The sequence below is a fragment of the Herpailurus yagouaroundi genome, unplaced genomic scaffold (genome assembly GCF_014898765.1).
Source record: "Herpailurus yagouaroundi ecotype Mexico unplaced genomic scaffold, PumYag 191, whole genome shotgun sequence".
Lineage (NCBI taxonomy): Eukaryota > Metazoa > Chordata > Mammalia > Carnivora > Felidae > Herpailurus > Herpailurus yagouaroundi.
This window is the reverse complement of record NW_024412422.1, coordinates 556,035-569,877: the sequence shown is the minus strand read 5'-3', so window position 1 is coordinate 569,877 and position 13,843 is coordinate 556,035. Positions and strand designations below refer to the sequence as shown.

At 43.1% G+C, this 13,843-nt stretch overlaps 1 protein-coding gene, 1 long non-coding RNA gene and 1 gene segment (V, D, J or C); 1 reads left to right on the top strand and 2 right to left on the bottom strand.

The window, feature by feature from the left end:
• LOC121010111 (immunoglobulin lambda variable 3-9-like) overlaps nucleotides 1-13,843 on the bottom strand; it is a gene marked incomplete at its 3' end in the record, with an annotated part of 226,055 nt that overhangs the window by 123,041 nt on the left and 89,171 nt on the right.
• Nucleotides 1-13,843, top strand: part of LOC121010136 (uncharacterized) — a 67,999-nt gene that overhangs the window by 26,137 nt on the left and 28,019 nt on the right. The gene's annotated exons all lie outside the window — the stretch shown is intronic.
• LOC121010132 (immunoglobulin lambda-1 light chain-like) overlaps nucleotides 1-13,843 on the bottom strand; it is a 152,113-nt gene that overhangs the window by 119,095 nt on the left and 19,175 nt on the right. Inside the window, exon 3 of one of the 9 annotated variants that reach the window (XM_040443491.1) lies at nucleotides 10,146-10,150. The exons of the other annotated variants lie outside the window; for them this stretch is intronic. Coding sequence (XP_040299425.1) covers nucleotides 10,146-10,150 — 5 coding nt within the window. The remainder of the gene's footprint in view (nucleotides 1-10,145; nucleotides 10,151-13,843) is intronic. 9 annotated transcript variants of the gene reach the window in all.

Sequence of the window (13,843 nt, the reverse complement as noted above, 5' to 3'; positions counted from 1 at the left end):
GTGGACTCCATAGCAAAGTGCCCATGTTGGAAGTTGGGTGGTTATTCATCAGATAATCACTATGGGTTTCCACTCACTAAAGCTGACGTGGCTATGGCCACTTCTGAAAACCACTATGCAAACAGCACAGAGCAACCCTGAGTTCCCAGTTTGAGACCATTTCCTTGAATATCAGCTTGGAAGCTGCTGACAGATTAATTACATTAGACCTATTCCATCATGGAAGAGATAGTTCTCTTATTGAAACAGACTTGTACTCTAGATAGGGACAACTTTTCTTTGCCTATAATGCTTCTTCCCAAATTACTACTCTTATCCAATGCCTCCCCCAGTGTTCTGGCATTTCAGTGTGGCTTCTGTCCAAAGCACTCATTTTATGTCTTATGAAGGGATGAAATGTACCTGCGTCCATGGAATTCACTGGTTCAACCATTTCCTCCAACATTCTGAAACAGCCGGCTTGCGTGAATGGACTAGTGGCCTCTTGAAGACCCACTGTGCCAGCCATGTGGCTACACCTTGTGAAGGTGGAGCAACACTTTCCAGAATGTGATATTTGCACTAACTCTGTGTCTGACATATGGTGCTGTTTGTCCCACAGCTATCTAGCATTCATGGGTCCAGGAATCAACAGGTGGAATTGGGAACATCCCCAATCACTGATATTCCTGGTGACCTGCTGTAAAACTTTGACTCCTTGTCTCCACGACCCTACACTCTGCTGCCCTAGAGGTCTTAGTTCTAAAGGAGAAATGCTTTCACCCAGAGATACCGCAATGATTCTATTCAACTGAAATCTGAGACTTCCCCTCATCACTCTGAGGTACTTATGTCTCCATGGATGTCTCTCTGTCTGTCCTTCCAGCCAGGTCTTCCATCCACAACAAATTCCCTAGCCAAGAAAATGTGACAGCCTCATCCTGCCTTCTGCATATGCACTCCTGATCCACAGGGTGCAGAGCCTGCCTGGAGGCTGGTTTGGGAGTGAGGTCTGGGAATCTCAGATCTGGGCACCTGGGGAATACCTGCTGAATCCTTGTCCACCGTCCTCCTGGGGCTGAAAGAGAGTGTGCCAAAGATGGCGAAGGAGTGTGTCTCACTTTCCTGTCTGCCTGTGTCACTCTGAGCTTTAATACCACTGTTTCACACCTGACAGTAATAGGCATCCTCATCCTCGGCCCTGGTCCTGCTGGTGTTTAGGGTGTCTGTGTCTTTGAAGTTGGAGCCTGAGAATCAGTCAGGAATCCCTGAGGGAGGCTTGCTATTGTCATATATGACCATGAGTCTGTCCTGGCTTCTGCTGGTATCACTGAACACCAAAGGTTTCTACATTGTCTCCCTGAGAGGTGGTCATGGGGCCTCCGACAACAAGGGTAGCTGAGTCAGCACACCGGAGGCCTTCAGGGAGCCTGACCATGGGGCTGGCCTGGGCCCCTGGACAGATACAGGCAACACCTGATTCAGGGAAAGGTGGTCATGTGGCCTCACTGCCTACCCCTCCTGCTCATGTCCCTTCTGCACCCCCCAGATGCACTCGTGTCTCCCAACCTTGGGACGTCATTAGAATGGGAAACTCTCTCATTCTGATGTGTGTTCATCATGGTGTATGTGGGAGTTTACTTTTATACAATCCCCTCCTGTTGGAGATGCATCACAATTTCCAGTCTATTTCCACATGGTACTTTTGTCTCTATGACATACTTCATTCCACTATAGACCAGCAGCTGGCATGGTGAACACATTGATTCCTTTTATTGTTTCACCCATGTTTCATGTAAAAGTGTGAAAATTTCCAGAAACCATTGCTGACTGAGGAACACTCCTTCAGCCTCTGTGTCTCTGTTTGGGTCCCAGATCATGTCTTTGCACACAGAGTGAGCTCTGGGGATTGTATAGTCAGTGGCCACTGCGAGGAGCTGGATTCTGTCATTTAACCAAGGACATCCCAGGGACCAGACATGTGGCCTGAGTCTGGGAGAATCCACCTCACCTTGGAGACCGTCTCATAATGAGTCTGCAGACCCTCCTTCCAGTGGTCAGGGGCTCTGATTGGCTCACCCCCTGCCCCTGAGACACTCCTGAGCAAGGAAGCTGCAGCCTTGGTTCTGAGTCAGCCTGGAGGTGTGGAGGGAGAGGGAGAGGATGAGTGGTCAGGGCATCTCTGGATGTCCGCAGCACAGAGGAGTCAGTTCCCTGGGACTTCTGTTGGACAGTGAGGTGACTGAAATTTCCCAGATGAGGTAATCACTGTGTCAGGACTCCTATCAGTGTCTTGGATGTCCCTGTGTGAGTCTGACCTGCAGAACATTGTCCCTGAAGCCTGAGAAGATAGGATGGATCATCCCCGCTTTCTTCTCATGACTGAACTTTGGACAGCTGCTGACCCACAGATTTCCTGTCCCTGTGAGGCTCCACCTGGGCAGCCTCAGCCTCTGTCCTGCTTCTCCTGTAGCATTGCTGCCCCCTGCTGGTGGAGGAGGACTCAGACCAGGAACTTCTCTCCTCACCCCACAGGGCCTGTCACCTGAGAAAGGGTGTAGACTAGGGTTTCCAGTCTGCGTCTGTCAGCTGCCCCCCTACCCTACTCAGCCCAGCACAGCCCAGCACACACAGGTCACATACACAGTGCAGACGCCATTTCTGTAATTGTCCCAGGGCTGAAATGCCCTGTCCTAGCCCACTGTCTTCTTACAAAAAGTAGAATGGAGCATACAGTGTAGTGCATTTGACAAAGCTGTGTGATGTCCCACAGCCACCAGATTCCTGTCTATTTAGGAAGCAAGACTGATGCCTCCTGTATCTATTTTAGTGTAGTTGGTCCTCAGAATAACGGGTGATTCTTCTGGCACAAAGTTCAGTTGTGCACCCAAATCTTTAATCTTACTGTTATTACTACTATTTTTACTACTTTTATCTTTTAATACAAATCACATCTCTTGGAGTTTGGTTTGGGAGGATTTTAACCTAGCCTGCCTGTGGTTTGTTGAAATTGGGAATCTGCTAATTCAGACTTGGATACAATGCACATGATACAGGTCACAATTTACCTGAAAGATTTTTCTTGGATTCCCACAAAGGAAAACAGGAGAGTCCATCAACAAAGTTAACTCATTGGGGCCCCACTGAGTCATTCTTATTAGTGAGACTCTTCAATATTTTGTATTACTTAATTTGAAAGAAACGTTTTTCTTGTTTCTGTGTAAGATTCCCATTTAATAGCAGGTAAAGCTAATGCCCAGAGAATAGATTCCCAGATCACAGAAGAAAGTGAGGCGAGTCCAGGAGTAGAGCCCAGGTGTCCTGGTTTCAGTCCCTGAGCTCTTTGGGGTGAAGCTTGTCCAGGGAAGGAGGGAGGGAGTATGGGGCTGGGCTGGGCAGTAGGGCTTCTGTCCCTCAGCTCACTGTCATCCACATCCTGGTCTGGCCTAGAAAGGAGCCTCCTCAGCCTGCATGTTGGATGGTCAGCAAGGTTATGTCCCAGGTTAGAACTGGAGAATCTGTGGGGATGGTGGAGGCTGTCTGGCTGTGCGGGGACCTGGCCTGGGTCCTGATGCTCTGCTCTGCATTACTGCTTAGTCCTCTCTCTGTGCTCACCTGAGCAGGTGGGAGTGACAGGAGTTTCATGGTCACTCTGCAAGGGGCAGCTGAGTCTTGTAGGGGACCTTTGGGTTTAAGAGACTATGGGGCTCATTCTCTGGGATGTCACCCCTTGCAGCATTCCTGGAGCTGAACCCAGGGTGAGGGTCCTGCTCAAGGTCTTGTCTGGGCTGAGCCTGTGGGCAGTGCCTGTGGGGCAGCACCGGGGCAAAAAGTGAGGAAGGGGAGCACGAGAGAGTCCAGGTCATGGTGGGACCCAGAGTTCTGTGTTCTGAGCCCACAGCTGAGCCTGGCAACTCCAAGCCTCCCTCACATCCTCACAAGTCCCCTTGAAAACGCTGCTTCTAAGGCTGGTGGAGAGAATCTCTGTGCTCCTGGGTGGGCTTCATGGATCTGGTTCATGAGGAGCTGTGCTCACCTCTTAGCTCCACAGTGGAGCTCTTGTCACTCTGTGTTTAAAACTCTGAACGATGAGGGAGAGAAGGGGCACGTGAGGGTATTTCTGTAGCTGTTCTCATGAAATGTGCCCTGTGACTATTTCTTTGCTTCTTTGTGTTAAAGAGATAGATGAAACATTTTATCATAACCATTTATGACTTTTCAATTCACCTTCCCAGATTTTCTGTCTGTTCTCTGTGAATGTTTCATGTCCCACATGGTGGAGTATGGTTGGGTGTACCTTGTCCTGAACTTTTCCTTAGATTTTTATTGTCATTTACTTTGCTGTGGTTTTCTTATTTGCAGTAACTTGGGTGTTGGTGTGAAATTCAATCCGACAATCTCTGTCTTTTCATTGTGGCATAGACCATTTTTTGAATGTGTTAGTACTAGCGTTTAATAATAGTATCCATGTATTTATTATCTAGTTGTCCCATGTGCTTTCCACTTCCTCTTTCCATTTAACTGTACTTTTAAATTAATGGAGCACTATTTATGCTTCTGTCTTACTTTTTTTTTTTTTGGCATATTACCTATAAGTTCTTCTTGTCTTAGTCTCAGTAATTTGTAATAATCTACCTTCAGGTGATGAATACCATGTTACATGGAGTATAAGAACCTGATAACATACTTGTATCTCTCACCTCTCAGCATATTTGTAGGATGTTACTATATATATAATTTTACCTATATTAGAAATTCCAACATGTGTAGTTATAATATTTGCTGTATACAGCAAATTATCTCTTAAAGAGATTTAAATAATAAAAACTCTCAATATTCATCCCTATAGTTAGCATTTCTTTTTTTTTCTCATGAGTAAAAACACATATATTTTCCAAAAAATGTTGAAAATGGAATCTACTATTGTATAAGAATAATTATACATTATGAACAAGTAGGATGTCTTTCTTTTTTTGTTAATATGAAATTCATTGTCAAATTGTTTTCCATACAACACCCAGTGCTCATCCCAACAGGTGCCCTCCTCAATGCCCATCACCCACTTTCCCCTCCCTCCCACCCCCCAACAACCCTCAGTTTATTCTGTTTTTTAAGAGTCTCTTATGATTTGGTTCCCTCCCTAACATTTTTTTTCCCTTCCCCTCCCCCATGGTCTTCTGTTAAGTTTCTCAGGATCCACATAAGAGTGAAAACATATGGTATCTGTCTTTCTCTGTATGACTTATTTCACTTAGCATTAGACTCTCCAGTTCCATCCACGTTGCTACAAAAGGCCATATTTCATTCTTTCTCATTGCCAAGTAGTATTCCATTGTATATATAAACCACAATTTCTTTATCCATTCATCAGTTGATGGACATTTAGGCTCTTTCCATGATTTGGCTATTGTTGGAAATGCTGTTATAAACATTGGGGTACAAGTGCCCCTAAGCATCAGCACTCCTGTATCCCTTGGGTAAATTCCTGGCAGTGCTATTGCTGGGTCATAGGGTAGATCTATTTTTACGTTTTTGAAGAGCCTCCACACTGTTTTCCAGAGTGGCTGCACCAGTTTGCATTCCCACCAACAGTGCAAAAGGGTTCCCCTTTCTCCGCATCCTCTCCAGCGTCTGTACTTTCCTGATTTGTTCATGTTAGCCACTCTGACTGGCATGAGGTGATATCTCAGTGTGGTTTTGGTTTGTATTTCCCTGATAAGGAATGATGTTGAGCATCTTTTCATGTGCCTGTTGGCCATCTGGATGTCTTCTTTACAGAAGTGTCTATTCATGTCTTCTGCCCATTTCTTCACTGGATTATTTGTTTTTTGGGTGTGGAGTTTGGTGAGCTGTTTATAGATTTTGGGTACTAGCCCTTTGTCTGATATGTCATTTGCAAATATTTTTTCCCATTCCAGCGGTTGCCTATTAGTTTTATTAATTGTTTCCTTTGCAGTGCAGAAGGTTTTTATCTTGATGAGGTCCCAATAGTTCATTTTTGCTTTTAATTCCCTTGCCTTTGGAGATGTGTCAAGTAAGAAATTGCTGCGGCTGAGGTGAGAGAGGTTTTTTCCTGCTTTCTCCTCTAGGGTTTTAATGGTTTCCTGTCTCACATTCAGGTCCTTTATCCATTTTGAGTTTATTTTTGTGAATGGTATAAGAAAGTGGTCCAGTTTCATTCTTCTGCATGTTGCTGTCCAGTTCTGCCAGCACCATTTGTTAAAGAGACTGTCTTTTTTCCATTAGATATTCTTTCCTGCTTTATCAAAGATTAGTTGGCCATACTTTTGTTGGTTCAATTCTGGGTTCTCTATTCTATTCCATTGGTCTATGTGTCTGTTTTTGTGCCAATACCATGCTGTCTTGATGATTACAGCTTTGTAGTAGAGGCTAAAGTCTAGGATTATGATGCCTCCCGCTTTGGTCTTCTTCTTCAATATTGCTTTGGCTATTCAGGGTCTTTTGTGGTTCCATACAAATTTTAGGATTGTTTGTTCTAGCTTCAAGAAGAATGCTGGTGCAATTTTGATTGGGATTGCATTGAATGTGTATATTGCTTTGGGTAGTATTGACATTTTAACAATATTTATTCATTCAATCCATGAGCACGGAATGTTTTTCCATTTCTTTGTATCTTCTTCAATTTCCTTCATAAGCTTTCTATAGTTTTCAGCATACAGATCTTTTACATCTTTGGTTGGGTTTATTCCTAGGTATTTTATGATTCTTGGTGCAGTTGTGAATGGGATCAGCTTCTTTATTTGTCTTTCTCTGTTGCTTCATTGTTAGTGTATAAGAATGCAACTGATTTCTGCACATTAATTTTGTATCCTGCGACTTTGCTGAATTCATGTATCAGTTCTAGCAGACTTTTGGTGGAGTCTATCGGATTTTCCATGTATAATATCATGTCATCTGCAAAGAGTGAAAGCTTGACTTCATCTTTGCCAATTTTGATGCCTTTGATTTCCTTTTGTTGCCTGATTGCTGATGCTAGAACTTCCAACTCTATGTTAAACAACAGCGGTGAGAGTGGACGTCCCTGTTGTGTTCCTGATCTCGGGGGAAAGCTCTCAGTTTTTCCCCATTGAGGATGATATTAGCTGTGGGCTTTTCATAAATGGCTTTTATCATGTTTAAGTATGTCCCTTCTATCCCAACTTTCTCGAGGGTTTTTATTAAGAAAGGATGCTGAATTTTTTGAAATGCTTTTTCTCCATCGATTGACAGGATCATATGGTTCTTATCTTTTCTTTTATAAATGTGATGTATCACATTGATTGATTTGTGAATGTTGAACTAGCCCTGCAGCCCAGGAATGAATCCCACTTGATCATGGTGAATAATTCTTTTTATATGCTGTTGAATTTGATTTGCTAATATCTTGTTGAAAACTTTTGCATCCGTATTCATCAGGGATATTGGCCTGTGGTTCTCTTTTATTGCTAGGTCTCTGTCTGGTTTGGGAATCAAAGTAATGCTGGCTTCATAGAATGAGTCTGGAAGTTTTCCTTCCCTTTCTATTTTTTGGAAAAGCTTGAGAAGGATAGGTATTATCTCTGCTTTAAATGTCTGGTAGAATTCCCCAGGGAAGCCATCTGGTCCTGGACTCTTATTTGTTGGGAGATTTTTGATAAGTGATTCAATTTCTTCGCTGGTTATGGGTCTGGTCAAGTTTTCTATTTCTTCCTGTTTGAGTTTTAGAAGTGCGTGTGTGCTTAGGAATTTGTCCATTTCTTTCAGGTTGTCCAGTTTGTTGGAATATAATTTTTCATAGTATTCCCTGATAATTGCTTGTATTTCTGAGGGATTGGTTGTAATAATTCAATTTTCATTCATGATTTTTATCTATTTGGGTCATCTCCCTTTTCTTTTTGAGAAGCCTGGCTAGAGGTTTATCAATTTTGTTTATTTTTTCAAAAAACCAACTCTTGGTTTCATTGATCTGCTCTACAGTTTGTTTAGATTCTATATTGTTTATTTCTGTTCTGATCTTTATTATTTCTCTTCTTCTTCTGGGTTTGGGGTGTCTTTGCTGTTCTGCTTCTATTTCCTTTAGATGTGCTGTTAGATTTTGTATTTGGGATTTTTCTTGTTTCTTGAGATAGGCCTGGATTGCAATGTATTTTCCTCTCAGGATTGCCTTCGCTGCATCCCAAAGCATTTGGATTGTTGTGTTTTCATTTTCATTTGTTTCCATATATTTTTAAATTTCTTCTCTAATTGCCTGGTTCACCCATTCATTCTTTAGTAGGGTGTTCTTTAACCTCCATGCTTTTGGAGGTTTTCCAGACTTTTTCCTGTGGTTGATTTCAAGTTTCATATCATTGTGGTCTGAAAGTGTGCATGGTATGATCTGAATTCTTTTATACTTATGAAGGGCTGTTTTGTGACCCAGTATGTGATCTGTCTTGGAGAATGTTCCATGTGCAGTGGAGAAGAAAATATATTCTGTTGCTTTGGGATGCAGAGTTCTAAATATACCTGTCAAGTCCATCCAATCCAATGTATCATTCAGGGTCCTCGTTTCTTTATTGATCTTGTGTCTAGATGATCTATCTATTGTTGTAAGTGGGGTATTAAAGTCCCCTGCAATTACCACATTCTTATCAATAAGGTTGCTTATGTTTATGAGTAATTGTTTTATATATTTGGGGGCTCCCGTATTCAGCACATAGACATTTATAATTGTTAGCTCTTCCTGATGGATAGACCCTGTAATTATTATATAATGCCCTTCTTCATCTCTTGTTACAGCCTTTAATTTAAAGTCTAGTTTGTCTAAGTATGGCTACTCCAGCTTTCTTTTGACTTCCAGTAGCATGATAGATAGTTCTCTATCCCCTCACTTTCAATCTGAGGGAGTCCTCAGGTCTAAAATGAGTCTCTTATAGACAGCAAATAGGTGGATCTTGTGTGTGTTTTTTTTTTTTTTTATCAGTTCTGATACCCTATGTCTTTTGGTTGGGGCATTTAGTCCATTTACATTCAGTGTTATTATTGAAAGATATGGGTTTAGAGTCATTGTGATGTCTGTACGTTTCATGCTTGGAATGGTGTCTCTGGTACTTTGTGGTCCTTGCAACATTTCACTCACAGAATCCCCCTTAGGATCCCTTGTAGGGCTGGTTTAGTGGTGATGAATTCCTTCAGTTTTTTTTTGTTTGGGGAAACCTTTATCTGTCTTTCTGTTCTGAATGACAGACTTGCTGGATAAAGGATTCTCGGCTGCATATTTTTTCTGTTCATCTCATTGAAGATTTCCTGCCATTCCTTTATGGCCTGTCAAGTTTCAGTATAGACAGGTCTGCTACTACTCTTATGTGTCTACCTTTGTAAGTTAGAGCCTTTTTATCCCTGGCTGCTTTCAGAATTTTCTCTTTATCCTTGTATTTTGCCAGTTTCACTATGATATGTCATGCAGAAGATCGATTCAAGTTATGTCTGAAGGGAGTTCTCTGTGCCTCTTGGATTTCAATGCCTTTTTCCTTCCCCATATCAGGGAAGTTCTAAGCTATGATTTGTTCAAGTACACCTTCAGTACACCTTCAGTACACCCTTTCTCTCTCTTCTTCTTCTTCTTCTTCTTCTTCTTCTGGAATTCCTATGATACAGATATTGTTCCGTTTGATTGCATCACTTGGTTCTCTAATTCTCCCCTCATACTCCTGGATTTTTTTTCTCTCTCTTTTCCTCAGCCTCCTCTTTTTACATAATTTTATCTTCTAATTCGCCTATTCTCTCCTCTGCGTCTTCAATCCCTGCTATGGCCACCTCCATTTTATTTTGCACCTCATTTATAGCATTTTTTAGTTCCTCATGACTATTTCTTAGTTCCTTGATCTCTGTATCAATAGATTTTCTGCTGTCCTCTATGCTTTTTTCAAGCCCAGTGATTAATTTTATGACTATTATTCTAAATTCTTGTTCCCTTATATTGCTTAAATTGGTTTTGATCAATTCGTTAGCTGTCACTACTTCCTGGAGTTTCTTTTGAGGAGAATTCTTCCATTTCATCATTTTGGGTAGTCCCTGCAGTAGCTCCAAACTACAGGGCACTTCCCCTGTGCTGTCTGTGAGTCATTTGAGTTGGTGGGTGGGGCCGCAGTCAGACCTGATGTCTGCCCCCAGCCCACCACTGGGGCCACAGTCATACTGGTGTGTACATTATCTTCCCCTCTCCCAGGGGCATGACTCACTGTGGAGTGGTGTGACCCCTGTCTGGGCTACTTGCACACTGCCATGCTTGTGGTGCTGCTTCGATGGGATCTGGCCAAGGGCGTATTAGCCAGGGTGGATCTGGAAGGTGCACAGGGGCAGGAGGGGCAGGCTTAGCTCGCTTTGCCATGGGTGGTCTCCTGCAGGAAGGGCCCTGCAGCACCAGGAGGCAGGCAGACCCATTGGAGGGATGGATCCACAGAAGCACAGTGTTGGGTGTTTGTGAGGTGCAAGCAAGTTCGGTGATGGCAACTGGTTCCCTTTGGGAGTTCAGCTGGGGGATGGGAGAGGGAGATGGCGCTGGCCAGCGCCTTTGTTCCCCGCGGAGCTGAGCTCTGTCTTACGGGGCTCAACAACTCTCCCTCCCAGTGTCCTCTAGCCCTCCCCACTGTCTGAGAGCAGGGCTGTTGACTTTTAACATTCCAGATGTCAAGTCCTGCTGGCTGTCAGAACTCACAGAATCCGGCCCCTCCGCTTTTGCAAGCCACACTTGGGGGCTTTGCCTTGCCGGGCGGGCTGCCCCTCCACTGCCCTGGCTCCCTCCCACCAGTATATATAGTGCGCACCACCTCTCTGCCCTTCCTACCCTCTTCCGTGGGCCTCTTATCTACATTTGACTCCAAGGAGTCCATTCTGCTGGTCTTCTGGTGGTTTTCTGGGTTATTTAGGCAGATGTGGGTGGAATATAAGGGATCAGCAGGATGAGGTGAGCCCAGCGTCCTCCTATGCCACCATCTTCCATCCCTGAAAATCTATAGTTAGCATTCTGATTTTTAGATTCATTTTGTAGAATCACATTCTTTCTGGAATTACCTTCTTCTGCTTGAAGGATGTCTACTTATTGCTTGTATTATGGGTCAGGTGATGAGCAATTCTGTCATTTTTTTTATCAGGAAAACTTTCAATTTTTTTATCAGAAAAATGAAACTTTTTCGTTTTCAAGGGCATCTTCCCGAGATGAAGAATTAAGGTTTTTGCCTTTTTCAGTAATTTAAAGATGTTAATCCACCGTCTCTTGCTGGCATTTCTGCCAGTACAAAATCCACTGGAATCCGTCTCTTTGTTCCTTTGAGTGCAGGATGTCTCTTCCTCTGGCTCCTTCTATGACTATCTCTTTTTCAGTGCCTTGAACGTTTGATACTAATGGATTTGTGGGTTTTTTTTCTTATTTCTTGTGCTTAAAGTTTGTTATGATTTTTGGACCTGTTACTTTTGAGTTTTCAACAAATTTAGAAAAATTTCCCTATAATTCTTACTATCCTCTGTACCCCATTTTCTCTCCTTTTCTGACACACTCACATCCTATTATGTTGCTAAAGGTGTCCTAAAGCTTGGTGATTCTCTTTAAATTTAAATTTTTACATTTTTCTGCCTTTCTCTGTGCTGTGTCTGCAGATTCCCCTACGTATTGTTCCCCTTGTCGTGTCTGCTGCTCATCTCAACCCTAGTGCTTGAGATTGGAGACGTTGCAGATTTTATCTGTAGGGTTTGATTTGATCCTTTCGTTTTCTTCTCTGTCTCCTGCTAACATGCAAACATTCAGACTCAATTTTGACTGAACTTTGCAACATCAGTCTTGCTTGAATGCCCAGCCCTCCTGTCTCCCTGCATCTTCCAGACCTGCTGCCCCATGACCACATGACCCAGGTCTTAAAATAACTTTCTGTTCTCTCTCTCTCTCTCTCTCTCTCTCTCTCTCTCTCTCTGCATATGTGTGTGTGTAACCTGTAAATATACATACTGTTGGATATGAGACACATGGTCTATTGCCTCCATGTTCTCTGGAGAATCCTAACGAATGCACCTTGGTACTTCTTACTCATTGTGGTTCAAATGGCTTCATTTTATGTCTTATTTAGGGGTGGAGATCTTCTCTTCCTCACTTATTAATGCACCTCCTTATGACATGATGTCATTCACATGTAGAATAAGGATGCGACATTCTTTCCCTCATTCTATTCCTAATGTTGTCATATATCTTATTTTTTTATTCATTATAAATCATAACATTGTTATTTCTGCTTAAACAGTTGACTGTCTTTTATAGACATCAAGCAATGTAATCTTTTTATATTTACCCATATAGTTATGACATCAGATATTTAGTCTGTCTGTGTGTAGATTCATATTTCTCTCTGTCACCCTTTCCTGCCCGAGGGGTGTCCTTTACTATTGCTTGTGCTGAGGGTCTGTGGGTGACCAGTTCTTTGAGGTTTGCAGCTTGAGAAAGGCTTATTTTATCTTCAATTTCAATGACAATTTTAGTGGATGAAGAGCAAGGTTGGCAGGTATTTTCTATTAATGTTTTGAAACTATTGCTCCCCTGTTTCCCTGTTTACATGGCTTGTAATGAGAAATGTCGTTCCACCATGATGCTGATTGCTCTGTGGGGACACTGACTCTTCTCTAGTTGTGAGTGTTTGCAGCACTTGTTTGTAGCAATTTCATTCAGATGTGTGGTGTTGGCTCCCATGTTCCCTGTGGCTGAGGTTTGTTGAACTTTTGGGCATATTGGCTAATAGGTTTCACCAAATTTGGAATACTTTTTTTTTCCTTCAAACTATTTTCTATTAACCACCTGCTCCCTACCTTCTCTCCCTCAGTTACTCCAATTATAGACTTAAGGCTACGTGAAGTTGTCCTAATTACCCTGAGGATTTATTCATTTTTCCAGCATTTGCTCTTTCTGTTTCATTTTTAATAGTTTTTATTGCCAGGAAATCCAGTTCACTAATCTCTTCTAGCATCAAATCTGCTGACAATATCACATTGTATTTCAGACCATGTAATTATCATTTGGGGGCATTTTAAAAGATTGATTCTTTAAAAACTATCCTCCATGTGTTCTTCTAACATGTTCAGTCATTCCTCCACCCCCCAGTAACTAATGAACAGAGTTACAATAACTGTATGCATATTCCCCCCTGATCCATCCTGTGCAGAGCCTTCCTGGTGAGCTGGGTGGGGACGGAGGTCTGGGGACTTCATCTGGAGAGCTGGGTCAGACCTCCTCATGCTTTGTCTACAGGCTTCCTGGGGCTGGAGGAGAGTGTGACACAGATGGGGAATGGGTTTGGGTCTCACTTCCCCATTTGCCTGTTTCACCGTTGGCATCACTACTTTGTCCCATGCTTGACAGTAATACTCAGCCTCGTCCTCAGCCCAGGCCCCGCTGATGGTTGGGGTGGCTGTGTTTCCTGAGTTGGAGCCAGAGGACCAGTCAGGGATCCCTGAGGGCCAGTTGCTATCATCATAGATAATCAGCATGGGGGCCTGGCCCATCTTCTGCTGGTACCATTGAAAACTTTCCCTCCAATGTTGTTTCTACTACCTGTGATCTGGGCTGTCTGTCCCAGGATCACTGACATTCATGGGGACTGCATCAGCACATTGGAGGCCACGGAGACTTTAACAGAGCAAAATGAGTTGGGGTGGAAGTTTAAGAATCCATTTCCAGGAAATCCCTTAAACTACCCAGCCTGGATTGAGCTCCAGGGATTCTTTAGGTGCTAAGGCGCCTTTTCTTATCAGTCTCATCCCCTGGGGCTTATGGGTCTGGCTGGTGGATGGAGGCTTGGACCACCCCTTTCTCTTGTCAGAACCATCTCCTTAGGGCTCACACAGATCTGCGCTCCCCCCCCCCCCC